The 23117-nt window shown below is 49.2% G+C and overlaps 1 protein-coding gene across 2 annotated transcripts in view; it reads right to left on the reverse strand.

Annotated features, from left to right (window-relative positions):
- Window positions 1-856: 856 nt before the first annotated feature.
- PDLIM1 (PDZ and LIM domain 1) overlaps window positions 857-23117 on the reverse strand; it is a 33352-nt gene continuing 11091 nt past the window's right edge. The window contains exons 3-6 of one of the 2 annotated variants that reach the window (XM_009888754.1): window positions 12982-13172; window positions 6282-6436; window positions 3117-3234; window positions 857-1404 (exon numbers count right to left, since the gene is read on the reverse strand). In XM_009888754.1, the coding sequence (XP_009887056.1) occupies window positions 1218-1404; window positions 3117-3234; window positions 6282-6436; window positions 12982-13172 (651 nt within the window). In that variant the 3' untranslated portion in view covers window positions 857-1217. Of the gene's footprint in view, window positions 1405-3116; window positions 3235-6281; window positions 6437-10295; window positions 10689-12981; window positions 13173-23117 lie in introns of those variants that run through there. The other variant, XM_009888753.1, reaches the window with a different exon arrangement.

A 23117-nucleotide genomic window follows, 5' to 3' on the forward strand; every position in this document is an offset into this window, starting at 1 on the left:
TCTTATTCAGAGGTGTAAGCAGAGTAATAACTTCACCACAGACCACTTCTTTGCTCTATGTGGGTGGAGGTGCTGCTGCTGGGGCACCACCAGCCCTTCATCCAGTGCACATGGGGCACGTGTCCCCCTCCCCACATCAACCCCAAAGGAGTCTTCCAGCAGCCACGTGTCTGGTGGCACTGGGAGCCGTGCCGTGCCTCTGGAAGCCACACGGGGCCTTGCACAGGGAACTGTCCCAAACATCTGCAGCCAGAAACAACTGTGGCCCGGTCTGCCCTGTGTTGGATGAGGGGGGGGGTGTGGTGGTGAGACCCATCCTCCCCAGCCTGCACCCAGCCCCAATCCTGCAGTGCTAGGGGGAGAGGACCTGGCATGGAATGGACAGGGACAGATGGGACAGGGACAAATGGAACAGAGACACAGACTGCAGCCACTCAAACCTTCCTCTCTTTGCTCCAGGAGTGTCTGGTTTCCAGCAAGCATCAAGTGGACATTTTTTCATAGCGCTCAGTTTGTGACGATGGGGACTGGAGTGGCACCGGGGCGATGTGGTAACAGGAAGCACTGAAGTGCCTGGTCCCATCATCACGAAGCAGTGCTGGACACAGAGGCAGCTCTTGGCCACCTTGCGCTGGGGACAGGCCACCAGTACCAGCTATGGTCTGTGGCTTGGCTGTGCCCCCCAGCCCTTGCTAAGAGCAGCTGGGCAGCACGTGAGACCAGTGTGACTCAACTTTGTAATTCCTTCCCGCTGTTCTCCAGGGTAAACACAGCCACGCACTGGGCACCTCTTCTGCTGCCCTGGGAACCCCGGTCCAGTGCAGAGGGATACCAGGAGAAAGCAGACACATCTGCCTTGTGGATTCACCCCGTTTATTGAATGCAAACAGAAGGCAAATAACTGGGACACAGAAGAGTTGTAATCTGACTCTGGCCTCTGATTTTCCTGTGCGATTGACAGCACAAAGGAGGGGGAAAAAAATAAAATTCTGTGTATTAAAAAAACCCAAAACAGTGAAAGAGGATACGAAAAGAATGTTGAACAATTAGTGACACCTCATGTGAACATTTGGAGGATTAATAACGGCAAGGAAAACCAAAGCCATGCCTAGCATTCCTTATTGCAAACAAGATTCGGCAGGGGGGCAGGGACGATGCTTTCCAAGGAAAAGCAGCAGAGCAGAAACCATCCACACTGGCTTTGTGAGCAGCATGGTTTACTTCGGGAAGACAGTGACCACCTCGTAGCCTTCCGGGGGGATCACCCGCTCCCGCGCATGCTTCTCGCAGTAGATTTGGTCTTCCACGAAGAAGTGTCCTTTCTGCTTGAGGTTGGTGCCACAGTCGCTGCACACGTAGCACTCGGGATGACGCTGCTTGTCCCGGATCTTCACAAACACCCCTCTGGGGAAGGAACCAGCACGCCTCAGCGCCAGGCACCCACCTCTGCCTCCCTCCTCCCTGGCCACCTCTCACCCAGCCCAGACCCACACCGGTGCTGAAGGAGGACAATTTGCTCCTGCTCCTGACAAGTCAAAGTGTACGCTCTGCCTCTGGTCAGGCAGATGTTAACAGCACTTTTCGAGCCCAACGTGTGCTGGCATGGGAGCCTTCTGAAAAGTGTTTCCTAGCACTGGCCTGTCTGACTTTCACAGGGACAGTCCTGTCACCTGTGGTGGCAAGATGACTGTGATGGCATCTTTAGCTGATGGCTGGAGACAGCCCAACAGCTTTCAAATGCCCAGGGTCAAATAGCAGGCATCAGCTTGACTGTCTGGGGAGCAAAATCCAGATCCAAACCGACCGGATCGCAGAACACATCCAGAAAAGACTGCCTGCCACCAGCCAAGGGGGTGCAGGCTGCACAGCCAGCCCCTGCCCTTTCGCTAGCGACTGACATGCCAGGTACGTGTGGCAGAAGCACAGAGACCAGATCCTGCTTCTGATCTCAGCCGCTGCTGCTCGGGCGCTGCAGTGAACAGACCCAGCCAAACGTGGGCCAGCTCTTACTGGAAAGTTTCACAGCTTAACCCAGCAGGTGATGAGGAAAACTACACAGCAACTCGTTAACTACCACCAGCAGCAACACAACAATTTGCCAGGAGTATCATTTTGTTCCAGCAGCCATCTACATTTTCCGTAATTTATTAGTTTTTAGTGCTATTCATAGCCTTATGCTTTCTCTCCAGATATACCCAGCTGGTAGAGTAATTGTAGGGTTTGTCTCTGATTCATATTTTACAGGGTATGGCTTGCCTCTGTAATGACTCTGCCAGTCCTTGGCGCTCCAGGCATGCCAGGACCATACAATCAGAGCATAGTGGGTCTCAGCAACAACCTGGTAGCTTGTGGTGGGCAGCATCAGTGAAATTTGAATTATTCTATTGTGATGCAGGTGAGCTTCCAGCACTCGACTGCTGGAGTCAGGTGTTAAGCTAAGGGGGTTGTAAGGAAATTAACACTAAGGAGAAAATGAGGGTAAAAGAATTTGTGGTCGAGAAACTGAATGGTGAATGAAAGATACAGGTTGGGTCCCTGTGCTGTCACATTTATGGTCAATAGCTCTGTACGGAACCCATGCCCCCGCTGTGCTGGAAGTCAGACATACACACAGACAACAAAAAATTATGTCTGAATAGACACAGCAGAGGTGTGTGGTCCTACAGCAGATCGGGGAGCAGAATGCCGCCCTCCCTGTCGACATTGCCTCTGACCACCAGGGCAAGTCCCCACTCCATGGCTGGGAGTGCCAAGATGTGAAAAGCATTAAATACACGGGCCCTGAATGGACAGGTCGTTTGGTTTCTGGGTTTTGTAAACAGATTTCAGGTAGGAAACAAAACCCTCCAGCAACAACTGTCTCGAGATTTGTCTCACAGCAACTTGCTTTCGTTTCCATTAATATAGACCTGTAGAGGGAACCCCAACTCCTGCCTCACTGTGGGGAACTGCAAAGTTAGCACTATCAAAGCTGGTGAGAATAAACGTGCCTCGAGCTGGCGCCTGGGTGCACTGGATGTGGGTAGGTGAAGTGTTGCGGGTGCAGTTCCTCGGCACCTCAAACAGGCACGGGATGCTCAGCCGTGGCCTGCAGCCCCAGGGACAGGCATACTTACACAATGCCAGATCCACACTTCTCGCACATGGGCAGCTTCTGGGCATTCCCAATCGATGCAGCCACCTTTGTGGTGGGGGCTTTGACGCTCCTAAATCCAGATGGCTTGGTAGGGTCTCCTGGGGGTGGAAGGAGAGTGCTTCAGAGCATGTGAGATGCGTGGCTCTAGGCTCTTCCTCCCAAGCAGACGGTCTGCTAGGGAGGGGTGATGTTCTTCAACCCCAGCTCTGAGGCAGGGGGTTCATGCATGGAACGTGGGCAGGGATTTAGTGGTGTGTGGGGAGGAGGGAGAGAAGGGACACAGCTGAACCTGGCCCTGGAAATTCGAGGGCCTGAGATTGTGGGCAATCAGATGAGAGTTTCTTCTCATCTTAAAAGCCCATCAGACTTCAGCTGATGTGTCTCGCATGCACAGATGCACAAAGCAAAGCGAAGCCTCAGCCCCAGCCCCAGCCTTGGCAGCACTGGAGTCTGCCTGCCGTGTCCTGATCACACACGCCAGGTCAAGCTGATTGCCAGATCTGAGCTCTGAAAGAGGAGGTGGGTCTCCTGGCAGACTAGGGATGACTGTCAAAGTACTTTTCCAGTCTGCTGTCTGGCATATGGTGGGGCTGTCTCCCCCAAGACTCCTGGAAGTTAACACTCTTTGTTCTTGCAGGGCTCTGGGACACTGGGGATAACCTTGTGCTCTGCTGCTGCGTAGCATGCCTCAGGTATCTCCCTAGTGCAACCTCTCTGGGGCAGGGATGTCCTGCAGGTCCTTTGCAGGAGACATCTGCTGGCCTGGATGCCTACAACAGCAGTGGATCCTAGATGCAGGACATGAGGCAAGCCTTTAAATATCTGCAGTGAAAAAGGAGCCTTTTACAAAATGACACCATTGATGTGACTAGTCTTATCTACATGTCTTTTGCAAGAGGTCCAACACCAGGCAACAAGGGAAGGAGGGCTGCAGAGACTCCCATAGTGTTTCACCAGACACAGAGGGGGTCAATAGGCACGTCAGACTGGGAGGGATGCTGATAAAACTCTTTTGACTAGTGTCAAGCCAAGAGCAGACTGCAATGGTTTTTCCTGATATAAGGGGATGAAAAACCCTCCAAAGGCACACCCTGGTGACCAGCAAGGTCGGGGACATGTCACAGCCCAGGGCAGCATCACTGGGAAGAGCTGAAGGAAAAAGGGGGGAACTGCTCTTTGCACCTCCCTGTCACCACTGCTCACCCCTGGGGCAGGTGACGCTGCGCTGCTTTGCCTCTGGGGCAGCCTTCAGCTCAGAGGCTTGCACCCCAGCTGCATGCAGGGATGCTGGTCCAGAGGTGCAAGTTCCCTACTGGGGGCTGCAGCCCATGCACCCTCCAAACACAGCAGGAAGCACCTGGCCTGCACCACTTACTGCAAGTGACCCTTGTCGGGACGGAAGCAGCAGCAACCGCATTTTCAGGCGCTCCCCTATCACCTCTGCTCACTCCCTCTGCCTCCAACAGCACTTTGCTCGTATCAACCACACTGACAGCATGTTTTTACATCTCTAAAGGGATCAGCTTAATCAAGTACCCACAGGAAACATAAACTTATTCTGCCCTGTGAAACACTCTCCACCTACGAGTGCAGGGTCAGGTCTAAACACAGACCACGCTTCCACGCACCGGTGCCCACACACAGCCCCCGTGTCCGGGGCCAGGCTCTCAGCTGGTGTAAGGCAGCAGAGCCGATAGTCAGTGATGCCACGAGGGACTCGTCCCAGCTGGGGAGATGGCTCGCTGCTGCAACCCACAAGCCATCGCCTGAAGACAGGCTGGGAGAAGCAGCCAACAAACGTGCTCTTTATCGCCTCGGACATGATCTGACTCAGCAGCGGGGGTGTTTGAGCCTGGCCGAGCAGCGTGGCAGGCAGGGGGACTGTCTCCTCGGGGACAGACATTCCTTTGGGGCTGCGTAACCCTGCTCCGCATGGGTGATTATCAGCTCACGGTGGAGCAATGCCAAAGCCTATCCTGGCCTGTGATCGGGCAGGCAAACCTCGTGCCAGAGAATCCCAATAATGCTGCAAATCTTCAAAGAAAGATAAAATAGAGAGGCTTTTGCTTCTTATCTTCTTCAGCACTACTAAGCACAGGGGAGGACCTTGGATGCGTGAGAAGTCCCAGCTACTCCGGTCCCTTCCATGCAGGAGCTGAACCCTGAAGGGCAAGTTGCAAACACTCAATATTTAAAAGATGCATTCAGGTAGGTATTTTAACAGCATACTAAAGTCTCCAAGATCTTAGTTTCTTTCTTCCTATTATTTCCTTGTTTCCTTCATTTTGCTCTTTCCTGACAGATCCCTCAGACCTACCAGCACTTGGCTGATCTGTTTCCCTTTGTGGCAAATACCTCAGCACCAGGCTTTTGTTGGATGAAATTGAACGTACCACTGCCAAGCTAATAACTCAATAGACAAAATCTCAGCTGGCCTAAGGAAAAGTCATTCTTGGAATTCTTTTCCTATTTATTTGTTTATTTTATTTTATTCCAGAGAAGAGAGTATGATTTGGCCCCCACCTAAGTGAATTAGCTTTTTTATCTTAAAGTCTATATCCCTGAATTGCACAAGTCCAGATGTCAGATCAAGAATGCCAAGCAGAGCGGAGTTTCAAAGATTAAAAGCTATGAACTGCTTGCTCTAACCCAGCTTCCAGATTTTTACATTCAGCTGCAGAAGTGGATCCTTTTTCTTGTGTAGAGGGATGGAGATCAGAAGCTTTAGGACTCACTGAAGAGCCCTGTCCTGTGGTATCATTCAAAGTCTTGAATCTAAGATAGTCTTTAATGAGTCAATATTATCTTAAAGGGAGAAAACTTTCAAAAGTAAAGAAGAGTTTTTGCAACTTTTAAAATTCCTTCTTGATAACTAAATGTTGTAGGGATTTATTTCTTGAGCACTCAATGAGTAAGCAATGATATGGGCCCATAGACACTGAAACTAATCAAGGAGAGGAAATTTAGGAGTTAAGTCAGTGAAAGGGTCTGTGTCTGTGGAAACCATCTACACACTCCACCTTGAAGAATCACCAGCTAAGGATGGAAAATAAAGTTTTAGATGTTACTCTTAAACATCACATACAGCCCAAGGAATAGAAAAAGGGAAGAGCACACTCAGATTACGTGTGCAGTGAGTGCTCACCTTTCTCTTCTGACTCCAAAATCTCTTGCAACACGAGAAAGGAAGCAGATTGTCTGGGTGGCTCATTTGACTCTTGATTCTCCTGGAGCATCTTGTAAACCTCAGATTCTCTGTCTATGACGATGCCACCTGGGGGCTGGTTATGCTGATCTAGACTGAGGAAGGAACAGAGAACACACTTGTTAAATGGCTGAAAACTAAAGCCAGTCCCTCTAGCAAAATTTTCACAATGTATCACATGACTGAAGAATGAACGTGCAAAACAAACGTACAACAGGACGCCATAAAACATGGAGGTGCTGGATGTGCTCGCACAAGACAGCTGCAGCCCGGGTGGGATCGGCACACTGGGCTATCTGCGTATGCCACTGTCAACGGGTTCTCACCGATTGCCTCTGGCCAGTCCCCAAGTGTTATCCCTGCTTCAAAATTACTATATACTCCAGAAACTAAAACTTTCTTCCCAGGAAATCACTGCTCTGTTAATAGGAAAATAAAGAACTCGTGTGCTGGGATGGGAATCCCACATGATAGCTGTGCCATCTATGCATGTTCCTTGCATGCATAAACTACCCTAGATTGCTACCTTACACCTCTGTGAATCTCAAATCAAGTAAATCTATTCCATTAAAAATAAATCTTTGCCAGTACACTATGAATTGGTCCTAAAGGCCACCTTCACAAAGTAACAGCTGTAGGATCTAACTAAAAGATCCTCTGATTGGCAATAATTTAATTTGGTTTTCAAGTGAGTGCTATCATTTCCATTTTATAGGTGGAGAGTCTGAGCCACAGCCCATTTACAGCATTTAACTAAGGTTAACGAGCAGGTCAAGGGCAGAAGAGACTTCTGCCTAAGACTAAGCCCTCCTTTCAGCTGCCCCTTGAGGCGCTGCCACCACCACTCATGTCGTGAGCAACTTGCACCCTCAGCCTAGAGCCCAAGGTGCTGCAGGGGCAGCCTTTCACAGTGCAGGGTGGCTGAAAAGGTGGTCTTTGTGCCACTGGAAGGATCTTTAGGGGAAAAAAAAAAAAAAAAGGAGACTGGAGGCAGTACCTAGGATGCTCTCCACATCCAGTTTATCCAGGATAAACTACAGGCTTAAAACTGCAGGAGGATATTCAGAATATCCCCCGGGAAAAGCTTTCCAACCAACAGACAATGAAATACGAGAGGAGATTGCCATGGACAGGTGAACAACCTCCATACTAATGGATTTTAAAAGAGTCTGCTCAAATACCCACTGGGAGTGATTTAAATCAATGGTTTAAACTGACCAAATACTGGGCTAGGGGATGGACTAAATGACACAGGAGGCTCCTGCCTGCCTTATATTCTGTGGCTGGAATAAAACATCTCTGGAAAAATAAGACAAGTGACAAGTCTCCTCTGACAGATCAATTACATAATGCAGTCTTATAAATGTAAATGGTCTACTAGGTTTCACCATTCCTACACCCTGTGATTGCCTGAAAAGTACATAAACATCCTGAGGTTCAGACTAAATTGCAGAGGGAAATCTTCTTCTTGAGGAGGAAACTGCATACTTTCCATGCCAATGGGCAACTGAGTCATCTGGGAGTTACTCTACATAATAAACTCTTCAAGCATCAGAGGTAAAGTCATTGAACATGTTATTAAAATGCTACTTCCATAAAAAGAATTTCATCAAATGTTTCCATCTTTAGTAATTTTCAATGGAGCAGGAAGCACATTAGGCTTGCAAGCAGTTGAACCCTCGAAGTCTGAATCTCATTTACTGAAGCCTCTCACCCAAAATAAAATAATGATGTGCCTTCTATTGCACAGAAAATGTCCCATGTTATCCCAAATGAATCCATGCTCCACGTTACATTCATCTTATGCAAACTCATATACTGCCACCACTCTATCCACCCATAAAAACATTAGGCAAGAAGCCTGTCATTGCAGTTTGCATACTAAGAATGCTTCACTAACATGCATTCAAAAAGCAAAGGCTAAATCATCTTAAAGAGCCCTAGAGTCAAACAAAGCCACCACATTTCAACCATGCATCGTGACAGTGTGCAAAACATACAGATCAGCTCTCCCAGGTATGCACCCTATAGATATATTTGCATATACAAGACTTCCGAAAGACTATTAAAAAACCCCAAATCCTAGAAATTGTACCACCACAGTGAAATACCTCAACTTGTCAGGGCAGAAAGGTATGCTGATCAAAGAAAAAAAAAAAACAACAAAAAAACACCAAAAAGTGCATGCATCTTTTGAATGGGCAAAGCCACAGGCCCAGGAATTGTGCCTGCGGGATAATGAGCTTCTGTATGTTGGCTGATTTATGGCACCTCCTGTTACACAGGTACTTTATCTGCAGCAATCACCAGCAACTGGTGTCCTTTTCCACGCACGGAGTTCCCTGACGCAGAAACTTTGTAGGGGACAACTCCAACAACCTTTACTGGATTTTGGACTCTCACAACCGTTACTAGATTTCACTGCTTCTACCATGGGCAACTTGCAACACTGACTGAGTAACACTGGATCACTGAGCTTTGAAAATTGGCAAGAAGATGGTAATAAAAACCATAAAGACACAGCCTTGCACAGTGCCTACTGAAAAGCACAGCTTGTTCTTTACCAGTGTAATTGTTGCTCTTTTATGCTAGCGCGTTTTGTAAAGTTTACAAGGATCTCCATGCTGGGTTAGAGGAAGGCCCAGTACTTGGAGCGGTCGCTTTTGCATGGAACAACTGCTGATGCCTGCGGCTCCTTTGTGAGCATTATCAGCTGTCCAGCCCAGCACAGCCAGACAGCAGAGTGTGACCTTCTGGCGTGCACAGTATGGACTACAAGCCAGGGCAGGGACTTACACCGAGTAACAAGGCAGGAGTAAATCCACAGCCTCCCATTATCTCTTGGCTGCAGGCACACGGCAAAGCTTGGCTGTGTGGATCCATGGGTGAGGATGCCAGCTTTTCTGCTTCGAAGCATGTGGTGCTCAGCCCAGGAGGGGGCCCCGTGAGCAGCCAAGGAGCTATGAGATCTGCCTGTGCCCTTTCACTCTGTCCCATGGAGGCCACGGTCCTGACCACCTCCCTGAACCACACATCACTCAACTGCTTGGTCACATAGTGGGGTAACTGCTGAAGGTTCGCATCTTCTGAACAAATTCAGCCTTGATTGGAGCCCTCCTGTGAGATGGCTAAACGTGCTTTCTGCTTCACCCATCTCGATACTGAAGTTGTCCCTGTAAAACCCTGTGGGCTGTCATTTAGAGGCATGGGCCAGCTGGTTCCCAACTGCCACAAAGCAAACATCAAAGGCACCCGGGCCTTGTGAAGTCCTGGAGACCTCAGAGCATGTCAAGCATCCTCTGCTCCTACAGGCAAAGAGGCAGCCCCAAGAGCAGCAACCTGTGCAGAGAAGTGGGCAGTGGTGGGAACACAGACTGGGTCCTCCATGTGCCTTGTGCCTGCCCAGGCTGCTCCAAACTCATGAGTGTTATCAGCCAAAGTGGAGACCCATGGGGACCTGCTTCAGCCTGAAATGAAACACGCCCAGTGCACACCCATGGCCCAGCCTGCAACCAGCAAAAGAAAAGCACAAGGACGCGTGCGGCAGCACCTTCCAGTCGCAAACCACAACAGTTGTTTCTGGTGCAGGAGAAACAGCAGGTTTCAGGACAAAGCACCCTCCTGCCCCCAGCAAATCCATCTGCTGCAGGTGGCTCCTCCAGGAAAGCCACCATCTGCTGCCAAGGCCCTGCTGCGCAGGTGCGCAGGGGACAATGGACACACTGACAAGCTGAAATCATGACGTGGTGCTTCCCACAGCGTTGGACACAGACACAATGCAGAGAAAGCTCCTGTGAAGAGTCATGCACTGATGTCAGAAAGGTGAAATGTAAATGCTGTTTCATTGTGACCGGCCAACGCCGTGAGCCACAGACCGGGACGAGGCACTCGTGGACACCGAGATGCAGATGAACAGATGCACCGAGCCATCTGCACAGGCAGCTGGCAGGTTACCTGGGGAAATCGGGGCTAACGGAAGAGATCTGTCCCTGCAGGGAATCCATGATGTTGCTCTGCGAATAGAGCTGCAGGGGAGAATTGAACTGCACGTGCAGCACTTTGAGTCCCGGCACCTCCACTTCCACGGGGCTGTTGGGGCAGACCTGGGCTGCGTGCTTCAGCTGCTCAGGCCCCACTCGGACCTGGCTGGGGACGGAGGAGGTGCTGTGCCTCCGCTGTGGCAGGTTGGAGGTCTGTGCCTGAAGAGGGTTATAAACGGAGGCGATGGGAGCCTGCATCGGACTTGTCGGCGATGGGCGGCTATGGGCCCACGTGTTCACACGGGCAGTTTGAGTTGTGTTTGTTTGGGGGTTCATTTGGGTTTTACATTGTGGAATTGAGGGAAAAATGCAGAGGAAGAAGAAAGGAAAGAAGGAAGAAATTAATGAAGGACTAAACCAGATATACTCCAAGTGATACATGCAGTTGCAGAATACTGTCTGTTCCTTGTGCCGGAGGGACACACCACTGAATACATGACTTAACATTAAAGGCTTCTGGCTAATGCTGTGGCTTTGGTCTCACGCTCCAGGTATGTCCACACAAAAACTAAAATGCAGTCACTCTACTGATGAGCAAATGCAGGGGTTGTAAAAGCAATGAAGACATGGCAGCAGGGGTTTCCCTATGAACTAGCTACCTGAGCACACAGTCATGGTCCCACTATCCAGCCAAGGAATGCCACCTTCACTGCTGCCCTTCCCAAAGCTAGGCTGGGTGACCTACCGAGAGGGAATCACACCTCCGATCCTAAAACAGATGTGCTCAGCAGTAGGACTTCTCCCTGCCCTCCCTGCCTGCTTTGGGACACCAAGCCCAGTAGAGAGGCTTGATGCTCTTTCTGTCTGTACCACAGCCCTGCATTTACACCACACACCCTCTAAGGATGGACCCGGCACCAGGTCCCCTTGTCATGTCACCATGTGCAGTGACAGGATCAGGCTGCCGGGATCAGACAGGCTGTGTGTCTGCTGGGTGCAGGACAGGGATGCAGAAAAATGTCAGGTAAACCCATAGCAAGGTTTACCATGTACAAATAACTCATCAAACCAGATGGGCTGGAAATTAAAGGCAACTAGAAGGTTGTGAAGGAAGAACCTACACATCCTGTGCTGTATACTGGGAGACCACAGTGGGTTTTTAATGGCAGGGTGAAGCCCTTGGCTCTCACTGAAATCCAGCAGATATTTATTTGCTTTTGATGACTCTGTAAACAAAAGTGTATTAGCACTGAAGGTCTCATTGACAGTCCATCCCAGCATTCCTTTGCAACTTGCTGTGGTTCAGCAAGGGAAAGATGAAAGAGATGTCATGTACGCCACATGCGGCAGGGCTGGCAATGGACCCTCCTGCTAGGAGGAGCACAGTGAGCCACAGCACTAGAAGCAGCTCATCTCTTCGCTGATCCCTGCAAGAAAAAGGGATCACCCACAAATTTCCAGGCAAATACACCTGGCTTCCAGGTAGTACTCTCACCTGGAGGGGACTCCAGACTAGACCAGAGATGGTATTAGACTGCCAAATGGTCCCATCAGGTTAACACAGAGTCAGATTTCCCTTGTCCTTGCTCTGCCTTTGCTCAGCCCCTGAATGAGGCTGCTGAGGTCTACCAGAAGCAAATGAGAAACAAGTATCTGTCACTCTCTGCCAGCTGCAGCACCGCAACTCTGCCTAGAAGGGCTGGTGCTGCAGACCAGGCTGCCAGTGCAAGAAGCTGGTTTCAGTGAGGGGCAAGTTTTCAGGCTTGTGGTACCCCACAATCTCAGGTCTTGGAGCCCTGCAAAAGCAGAGGCTGAAGTTACATTTGTCTCCCCATTCACAAGTCATCAATTTAGTCAAGTACCACCTAAAGCATCAGTCTTGCAGCTTTTGCTGTAAAAGTGGCCAAAGTTTTCCAGGCAGTTTGCTACTGCGACACAGACACTTAGGGCAGTTAAGCAACTTGACCAACACATCCAGAGAGATTTCAGAAAGCTCCTGGTTTATTTCTTCCAATGAAAAAAAGAGGAACCTTGGACTTCTGGGATAAGATGCAACCACAAAAATCTATAGGTCAGTTTAAGGTTGGGACCCTTTCCGTCCCATATGTAAGATCGCTCACATAGGTATGAATGTTTCAGCTACTTTTTAAAACTCCCACGAAAAACAAGGTTCAATAATAAAAAATAGAATGATCCAACTTAGGCAGAGCCTGTCTATGAATCCCAGGCCAGCCAGGAACCAGGATGCGTGTGTTTCCTGCGCTAGCTGGTCCCCTTCCTGCCCAGCATTGCCCACAAAGCCAGCCCAAAACGCTAACTAACAAAGTGCTTGTAAGAAGCTATCAGGCACCTGTTCAGACCAGCGGGCTGGTATGTCATGCTGAACGCACGTGGAAACTGCGTCGGTCTCTGCTAAACAAAGAAACACAACAGCATTAATTTCATTTCTTAATTTCATTTCTGCATCTCAGGGAACAGTCCCCGCTCCTCTGAGCCCTGCCCCTGGGAACCACAGCCATGCTCACGCCTCTGCTCCTTCCCTTGTCCTGAAAGAGAGCTTCTCCAGGTTATCAAACAGGTACCCTCACAGCGAGCTCACGTCTCCTGGAGCCTTCCCCTGCGGGACCAGGCAGGGAGGGAGAGGCAAGGAAGATACTTACGTCTTAGTAGGCTCCAGGGCCCCAGTTGATGTCTTTGACTCCACCGCACTGTTGAAGGTCTGGATGTTCTCTGAGGAGTAGAGGCCTGCTGGGCTGTTGTACTGAGCAGTGATCACTCTGGGGGCAGAAGCGGTGGCAGCAGTGAAGGGCACCGCGCTCCGGTTGTGTGCACTTCCTATGTGCCTTATTTCCTGCATGCAAAGGAGCAAAGGCAAAACATCAGAGGTGCTCAGGCATGCAGGTGGGATGTGACAAGGCAGCCCGGCACGAGCAGCCACTGCAATGGTGGCCTTTGCGTGTGGTGTCAACTGAGGAGCACGTGACCACAACCACCAAAGAAGGCGAGCATCCTCCACACGTCATAAGGGCCCCCGGCCCTGTCCCGGATGGCTTCAGGCTGACCTCCAGGACATTTCAGAGTTTATATGCTGGGAAGATAAGAGCTCAGAAACACTGCCAGAGCTATTAGCTCAAGCTGCCACACACCTGGGAGCTCCTGATTTTAAGCATTCCTTGCAATTCCTGAAAGCAGGGCTGATTTCTGTGGAAAAGTGAAGATGAGGGGCAGAAAGAGGAGCACTCTTCAATGACAACTGAAAGCTTGGTTTTCGTTAGGTAAGGGTAACCCAAAAAGAAGGGATTTGTCATTACCACAAATGCTCTTGAGCATGTCTGCTCCTTCAGCTAAGACTGGGGTTCACAGCTGTCTTTGCTGAACAACTTTGGACTTTCTGGACAAGAAATTCCCACAATAAAGATGGGAAGATGACCCTTGTTAATACTAAAGACTGTCCACAGACAGCGACAGCTAAATGCCAGAGACCTTTTCAGTGCCGAAAGTATGAGATATCATCCAGACGTTATGGGTTTGCTGCAAACTGAAGGCTTCCAGAGGTATTAGTGGATACTTAGAAACACTGGTTACAATTTAATAAGAAAGGGGCCAAATCCAAGTTAAATAAGACATGAAGTAAGACTCCTCTGAATCACAGGCAGCGCTAACAAAAATGGGGAAATTTCTGAGCCCCATCACTAGTTCAGCATCTTGACCCACTTTCTTATCAGGTGATCATCACCAGTCAAAATGATCTTCCACAAATATCCCCCCCAAAAAGGCTGGGAATTAGCAGCTTTGGGGCAGAGGTAATGACATCCAGGGCTTATTTCTCCCCAGAGAAGATGCTTGACCAAAGCAAGAAGTGGGAACAACAGGGCCTCATTAGAGCAGGCAGCAGAAAGGACTAATATTCACAGAGGTGGCTGAAATATCCAGTGCGAAAAGATGGCACCAAAATGTGTGTTTTGAAATGTTTCAGCCAGCTGTAGGGATTGGGAATGGCTTCACTACAGGGCTAACGCCCAATGGCACAGGATGAAACAGGGCCCTTCTTAATATGCTGGGCCAATGGTTCCCAGCTCTAATTAACACAACCAGTTCCCCCTCCCACTCCATACAGGCGCTGACTTCTACAGTAACAAAGTGAGCCCTCACTGCCCTTTGAACATCTCATGGCATTTGTTTGATAGAGCTATAGTTACAGGATAAACACTCACTAGAAACAAGGATGACTAAATCCCCCTACAGATTTTTCTTTAAATCACTTCTACGTCCCTAGATTTCCTTAGGCACTTGGCTAGCATTCCCAGACTGACAGATGGGAGTCATCTCGCGTCATGGCACTCCAACGCTATTTATGGCATCAAGCACAGCATAGGATCCCTCAGCGAAGAGCGGCATGGATCCAAACGCACTCATGAGTTACAAGTCATTTGAAATCAGTGGGGTAGCTCAAGACGTTCAGGTGTGGGGTGGCGGGGCTGCTCTCCCACGGCTTTCTGGCCAATGCATATGGAAGTCAGCCACGAAGCTTTCCCACACACCAAAGGAAGAAAGACCCTGGAGTAATTAGCTAATCTCCCTTTGTTACAATCTCATTCAAAGCATGCAACAGTGCTCATAAAAATAGTCTTTCCCATGGTAGAAACTGTGGAGTTTAGCAAAAAAAATAAATCATTACTTCAGCCTGTATATCACACCATGGGGAAAAGTATCAGTGATCTTATATCAGCGTTAAATACACTCTAGCCCACTATTTGGAGGCCACAAGTAGGAGAGTTTCAGATGTATATAAATAGTTGGTTTAATGAAAGACAGAGGCAGAAGTTTCAGGCTAAAGGGGTTACGTCAAGTAGGTTCAAAGTTTAAATCGTATCATAACCTGTATTGAGGAAACATTTAAGTATTAACCAAGAATTAGAAAAAGGGAAGTAATTCAGGGCATTTAAAAAAAAAATCTGGTTTCCTAAGTAAGGCGTCTCAATTACATACTCCACATGCCCATGGACACATTCCCACCCCCACCAAAGACGTGAATCTGTCAGCCAAGCCTGAATCAGTTTGACAGTGATGGAGCCCTCAAGGATGTTTAAGCTCCTACAAGTATGGAGAAAAAAAGACAGACAGATGGAAGAAAGGGCACATTAGTGCCTTGACACAGAGAAGAACTGCAACACACTCTCAGGCACAGAATCCACATAGGACATTCTGGCCCACTTTTGGCCATCAGGTAGGTTTTCTGCTGTATAATAACATCCAAGACCATAAATTAAGCTTTCAAAAGTGTCAGGACATCTGTAGTAGCTTTCATGTGGATAAAGTCCACTGACTATAAGGGAGTTTATAACAGGTTAAATAGAGATATCGGTGCAGAAGGTGGTGTCTGAAGATTAGATTAGAAAAAACCCATCTGGAGAAGAGCATAGAAGATGTATACCCTGAAAGTCTATAGACAAGTATTGTAAAAGCAGTAACACTATAAAGGGCATTTGGATAATTCAAGTTCTCCAGCACTTCTGGCCATGCCATGCTGCTCTTTCTGCTCGAGCTGTAGAAGGAATTTGCAAAGAACAAGTGCTTTCATGTAGCAAACTCAAGATAAAATGACAGCATGTTCTCACTGTCAAATGTATTTACCCAGCGATTTCCCAGAACTGCCAATCTAGACCTTGTGCTGGGCAGCAGTTTTATTAAAGCCCCAGCTCCTGGCCTCTTGTGTTTATGTGAGAGTCTCTGACTTAAGATTGGGCAAAAAAAAAATCATAAATGTGACACTACCAAAAACCCGTCCACCAGCAGTCAAGTGAAAAATGTTAGCACAAAACCACTGCTATACTGTCTACGTGCACAGGGGCAGTGCCTGGTTTATGCAGTTGAGATGCTTTGGGTTTGCAACATCTCCAAGGCTGTGGCGGTCCCAGGACCAACACAAGGAAAAGGGGGCAAGCGGCATTAAACAGCAACCCTGGCTGGCAGATGGACTGCAAGAGCAGTGAGCAATGGGCTGTTTGCAAAGGAAGAGCCAGCAGTCAGACACAAGGACATGCTCCTACCCAGACAGAGCATGACCCATTCTTTCTTTGTCATTAGTACAGAGGAGTGTGACTAATATTAGATCTTTTTGGAGACATCTTCAGTTGGCATCTGCAGGCAGATCCAGAAGCGCTTGCCTCACCCTTCCTTCAAGCCATAGTGCTGCCTCAGTCCCCCGACGCCAGCCCTGTCTGCAGTGGGCGGCAGTCGGCAGCAAGCAGGGTTAACGGCAGCGGTTACTTCAGCCTGAAACTGGGGTAGGGAAGCTTCCAAGCCTCTGGGTAGGCTATTCAAGACCAATATTTTACCAATATAAACTGATACTGTGATAGTTAAAACACTTTGTCTGCACAGATAACCAGCTTCCTTTCTTTGCTGAGGTGTGTCTTCAGAGGGGCTGGCAGGGTGTCCAGCCCAAGCTAAAATGGATTAGCAACTGCACAAACTTCTCTGCCAGGGTGCTGCTTCTGAATTCAGAGAGGTCTCCTCTTGCCTCACTTTCAAAATGAAGTGGACTTTCAAGGAGGAAAATAAGCCACATAACATGAGAATGCTGTAAAGCAGATGACAGTGGCTGAGCACAAAGAGGATTGCTGCAGTCCCACTAATCCACTTCCAGTTTACAGAGTTCAATGGACTGATCTTCCAAAAGTCCCCTGTTGGGCAGAAGCTGACTTCCAACAGGGTCAAGGCCACTCAGGGAGCCACTGCCAGAGGAGCCATTCCTCTAACAGCCTCCTCCCTACCCGAAAATACCTCCTCTATATGAACAAGCTCCACGTGGCTTTGGAGCATGATCGTACATGCTCCCGATTCCTCCAGGCACTAGTGCTAATCTCCCCATCCCAAGGAAAAAGCTACTCCCCAATCCCAAGGACACACAAGGTTTGTAGGAGCCCAGCATCAGGTCGAATACATAGTTCTCCTGCCAGCTGGGTTTACTGGGCGCTGGCCATTGGTGGCAGTAGCCCTCTCTGGGGGCAGATGGGGATGCTGCCATGCGCTGCAGGCGCTGCACAGTGGCCCTTCCAGCTGGGTGCCAAGGGGCTTCTGCTGTCACCCTGGCCCTCCCAGCTGGGAGCCACCAGCCGCAGCCATGGTACCAGGCTGTGGGGACAGGGAAAAATGTCCCTGTGCTGGGGCAGGAAATGGATCAGCATTTCCTACCGCACCGGCTGCAGGCTACGTCATAGGGAATTATCTGGAAAAACAATGTCCCCTTCCTCCCTTTCGTCCCGCTCGCGCCAGGCCATGTTCGGCAATGCTGAAGCCCAGCTTGTAAAATCCCCACGGCTGCGTCAGCAATCAACCTCCATGCCTGGGGCCGGTCAGCGGCTCGCTGTGTAGGCTGCTTCCTCCTCACCATGCACCAGAGACGGACGTGGCAACCACCATGGGACTCTCTCGTCTCAGGAGGCACCAGTCTCGCAGGAAATTCCCATCTGTCAGCGAGGCAGACAGATGGACAGACAGCCCAGGATAAGCCACCTCCATCAGCTGAGCTTGGGCACAGCCCAGGCACCAGGGCCATAAAGCTACCCGGATGCCTCCATCGTCCCGGGTGTCCTCAGGCAGGTCGGGGGCAGTGTGGGGTGAGGGTGGGCTCTTCTGTCCCATCCGCCTCATGGTGACGTGGCCAAGGCCATCCCGGCTGCACTGACCTCACCGCCACCAGAAACAGGAAAAACCTGGAGGCTTTTTGCACTTGCTAAATAAACTAAATGAAGATGTGAGAGGTCGGGCACTCCTCTCCCTGAAGCGGGGTTTTCCTCACCCTGCCCTGAAGGCAGCCGGCAGGGCTGGGGCCTCACAGGTGCTGGCTACTGTCCCCCTCCCCTGCCTGCCCCTTCCCAGGCCACCTCCCCACAGGTCCTGGAGGAAAGGCAGGTCAAGTATAGGGTAGGCTGCATGAAGCTACCAAAAAAACTCATGTGCAGAGTGGTGATTTTGAGACTGGCCACTGTAGCGATTTCATGAGGCTCCAGCTCTCAGAATCAGGGGAGTCACTCCAACCTTACAGTACAAACCAAAAAAAAAAAAAAAAGCACCCAGGCTCTGCAGTTGGAGGGCGAAGCAAAAGCCCCCACAGCCTCCCCCAAGCAGCCGGGGGAGCCGGCAAAACCCGCCGCCCCGCTGGGCCCCAGAGACGTGGGAGGTTTTTGCGCCCCCAGTCAGAGCCCAGGGGCTCGGGGCGGGCGAACCTGGATTGCACACCTCGAGAGCCACGCCAAGAGGAAACAAGATTAAACGTTTCTCAGCATAAATGTTTACTCAGCTTTACGAAAACGGGCCCCTGACCAAACCTCGGTGAATGAGAGCACTCTGGTCCCACAGGCGGGGAAGGAGAGGGAAGCCCGCCAGCCAAAACCCCCCCCCGGCCCCATCCTCGCCCTTGTGAAGCCGCCCGGGGAGCTGAGGCCATGCTCGTGCCCAGCCGGCGTGCCGGGGGGGAGGCTGTGCACGCCAAACATGCGGCAATAGCTCAGAAGAGGACATCTTCATGGCAAACTCTACCCCATGCTATGCTTCATCAGCTGCGATCACAAGTATTAAAAAGTGCCTTCGCTTTCACCTCTCCCTCTGTTATTGTTTGGGGTTTTTCAGCTATGGAAAGATCTTTTGCAATGCTTTGAAATACGATTAGAAATTAGGAAGGGTTTGGGGTTTTGTTATTGTAGGGGGGTAAAACAACAAGGCTGGCTTCCCACATCCTCTCCCTCCGCGTCCCCGACACATTCCACATCCATGTGGTAACGCCTTTTAACCAAAAACAGCAGGTCGCTATACGCCAGCACGGTTCCTTCGTCTGAAACACAATGTTGTTACTTTATATACCTATTGCTTCATGCATTGCCCACACACGCATGGCCTTATCAAAGGCCAAGCCAGCCACACACCCAGTTTCTATAGCCCCTGCCTTCTCCGTAGCCAGGGAGATAAAATACACAAGATGGAAACAATGACATCACTCCACACAGACGAGGAGGACAGGGCAAGCACTCTCAAGAAACCTTGGGAAGACAGAAGTGGCTGTCTGTCATTGTCGTCCCACAAATAACGTGATTCACCTCCAGTGCTCCTCCGGCTGCATGTCTGGAGGTTATTTCTCACTTAAAAAAAAACCCCAAACAAAACATCCTCACATTTGAAAGCCCCTATCTTCTGTGGTTAAAAAGAGCTGATCTATCCATCTCAAACCATGACTTTTCACTGACATTCTTGAGGGGTGACGTTAATACTTGTGCCTTGCTGCAAATGGGGTATGTGGCCTTCAGGCAGCTGGACAAGCTTTTTTGGAGACAGTCCTGGTGTTGACCGCCCTCGAAGCTTGTTTCTTCCAGCTCACGTCCTACATGAGCTCACCCAGCTCAGAGACCTAGGCCCCGTTGACCTCAGTGTCCTACAAATACAGGGGAAAAACAACCCAGACAAACCTTCTCCCACAGAGCCCAGGTCTGACAAGACATGGCACATTCTGAGGGATGAAGAGTTTTATTGTTCCTTTTACCAAGGGGCAATACAGCCACGCACACAAGCGCATGGGTCTGGAGCTTAATGCCTGGTCCAGGGTCACCAGAGAGCCTGGCTGAGTCCGAAAGTTACGCTGCTCTCTGGTCCGTGTCATAAGCATTAAAATTACCTTAGCCACCAAGTAACTTGTTCTCTCTTGCTGCGATCACTTTTCCTCAAGAAACGTTAAGCAGAAGGGAAAGGCAGACGTGTTATTTTAATCTTTCCCACTGCGGTGAGGAAAAGCTCTTGATGGGAAAATGACACTGAGTGATCGCCCTCAGGATCTGGGTGAGAAGTGCAAGTGAAATAATTGAGTAAATATACTAAGAAGACTCTGTCATTTCCTTCCCCTGATGTTGCCATGGTCACACCCAAAACAAAGCTGGCTCAGCCGCTGAGCCATCACCACCGACAAGCTGCTGCACCTTTTGATGAAATGTGATTTTGTCATCACTCTTGCCTCAGTTCAAATTAATTTAGAAGGATAAAGATAATGGTAATGAAATAATAATAAGGCTATAGCTCTTTTATGGGCAAAGGTCAGCTTAGACAATGAAGTCAGTCTTGGGATTCAGGACTTCGGGGAATGCATGGGAGGTTGTGGAATGCCTTTTTATTTTCCAAAGGCACATAAAAGTATCTTGAACTTGCATTCCAAGTAAGGGAAAATACTTCCACAGGACAACGCAGCATCTCACCAAGTATCAGCCTCCAAAAGGACTACAGAAGTAAACAAATAGTCTATTTCAAATGGGGTAAAAAATGTGTAAGCAGTGATCTTAAAATAAGTAGCTAGTCATACAGTTCTTGAGACAAACCGAAAATTAACTTATTCACAAGATCTTTTACAAAGATCTAATTATTTAACTGCACCAATAAAACGGGAAGAGGAAAAGAAGGTGGACAAGTGCTGTGAGAACTTTCAGTTGAGATATTGACGGTAGGGGAGGCAACATCAAACTACCTAATTTTAAGAACCATGGAAACTTATTTGAATAATTGCAGTCCAATTTCTACAGCAAAAGCTTTAAAGCATTTTTTTTTTTTGAGCCTGAAATAAGTCTATTCACACGTATGATTATATTTCCGCATCGAAAGGGCTGTGAGCAAAACCAGTGAGAAACATCTTCAGAGGACCCTGGATCAGGTCTTAAATGAACCACTTGGACTCAGTATGTCCTGTTTTCTTTGGTAAGTGAATTAATAAACGTTCTGCACGAGACAGCTGCCAAGGAAAGCAAATATATTGTTTTCACTGGCGAGTGAGCTAAAAAAACCTGAACAGCTCAGACAGGGCTGCCTTCGAAGACTGGGCTCTACTCACAACTTCAACCAACCCTGTTATAAAAATGAGATCAGCATCGTTGTGGTATAATTCCTACCATTTTCCCATGCTAGTATATATACGCACAGCATCTTCTGCACTCTGCTGATGATGATTTGCAGCAGGCCTGGCTGAAAGCTCTGGTGATGCTGCAAAGACACAGCCCCAGAGTGACCCAGCTGACGGTGTGCCCTGGCTCTGGCAGGAGTCACCGTGCTCCGCTGACTTCATGCTCCAAGCAGACAGACCTCGCCACAAACCTTACTTGCTGCAGTCAGCTACTGAAAAAGGAAATGGGTGTGTGTTTAAAAAAAAAAAACCCAACAAAACAAAACAAAAAAACCCCCACCCCCAAAACTCAAAAAGCCACCACAACCAAAGCTTAAAACTTGATGGTGTTCATGACACTTTTCTTTGGCACAGCAGACTAGGATGTTCAGGCACCATTAAGCAGGAAGAGTAAATGGGAGCTTGTGGTTTGGAGACATGATACTCCTTCCCTCACGCTGCTGAATTCCTCTGTTGGAGTATGCAGCAGGCAGAGCCCTTTAAAGGAAAGCCCTGTGCTCTCAACAACAGCAAGCCCTACTCATGTAGGCAACTGCAAATGACTTAATTGACTTCATTTTAGGGAAGGGAAGAAGAAAGGCAAGACTTCTCTGAGAGCCTCAATGTTCCTTTTACACCAGGAAATAAAACTCTTCTCGTATCAGCCATCCCAAGGGGTCAAAGCCTAGTTTTCAGGCAATAGTTGGTTCCTAGTGCAAGATTAAGACAAGGGTCACTGCACAGAGATAAGTTTGTTACAGGAACCTCTCTGCAGTCAGTTTCTTCCCAAATTCTCCTGGTTGATATCCTGCTGATACAGGTTGGTATCAACAAATTCAGTTGTGCCACGCTTACGAACTGGCAGCATCGGGATATCTATATGATGGCCAGAGCTAGGACCAGGATTAGGACTAAGGTTACGGTTTAGAAGTGGATGTGCTCCACTGCCAGGATTATTGCCGAATCCTGCATAGTCTGACCTTCATGATGCCCTTTACTTGCATTTTAGAAAGCGGGGCATGACTTGTAAGTCAAAGACTAGAGTTAAGGTTAGTCCCTCTCACCCATGTTTCTTACAGAGTTGCAGTAGGCTCCCACAAACACTGCAGCGCTGGCTCACGTACAAACACTCTACCCGGAGGGCAGCGGACTAAAGGAGAGCCATTGATTAGGGTTAAAACTGCCATAGCAAATGAGTTTAAGTAAAAGGTGGCACCAGTTAATTAAAACAGCCTATATTTAGTACTTGACCAGCGGTGGATATCTATCCAGTGACCCAGGCTGGACCTGGGGGGAAAGCACGGTGGTGCAGCTAGTGAAGGGGGGGCTGCCGCAGCAGGTTTCTCGCTGCAGTTAACTACGCTTAGTGAGCTACGTTAAACTCCTGCCTGGCATGTGTAGTGCCCTATGTTTAATTCTGAGACATTTAGCTAAATTCTCATTAATGGCTGGGTTAGACTTTATTTCCAGGTTTGGGTCTCCTGCCGAATTAAACAATAGCCCTCTGCAGCCTTGCAGCAAAGCCTCAGTGCAGCCTCTGCCCACCGCCTTTGGCAAGAGAGAGCCCCCAAGTCTCAAGGTTTGCAGCAGAACATCTCCAGGAGCTTGGGCAGCAGAAGACAGCCCAGATCTCAGCTCAACAGTGTCACTGGCAGGTGTCACGGCATGGCCCAATGCCAACCTAAGTCCAAATGCCTCAGTCTCCCACTGTGCCTTGGCTGAGTTATGAAATACCTGGAGAATGCCGCACCACGCTCTCGAGCCAAGCAACACACAGCAGCTTGGCGTGAGAGGGAGCACGGACAGATCCCAGGCCAAGGTCTGGGCAGGGTGTTGCTGCACATGTGCTACTTTAGGTTCGGGTCCTTTCCAACCCAAACA

Source organism: Charadrius vociferus, unplaced genomic scaffold, assembly GCF_000708025.1.
Source record: "Charadrius vociferus isolate BGI_N301 unplaced genomic scaffold, ASM70802v2 scaffold436, whole genome shotgun sequence".
Classification (NCBI taxonomy): domain Eukaryota; kingdom Metazoa; phylum Chordata; class Aves; order Charadriiformes; family Charadriidae; genus Charadrius; species Charadrius vociferus.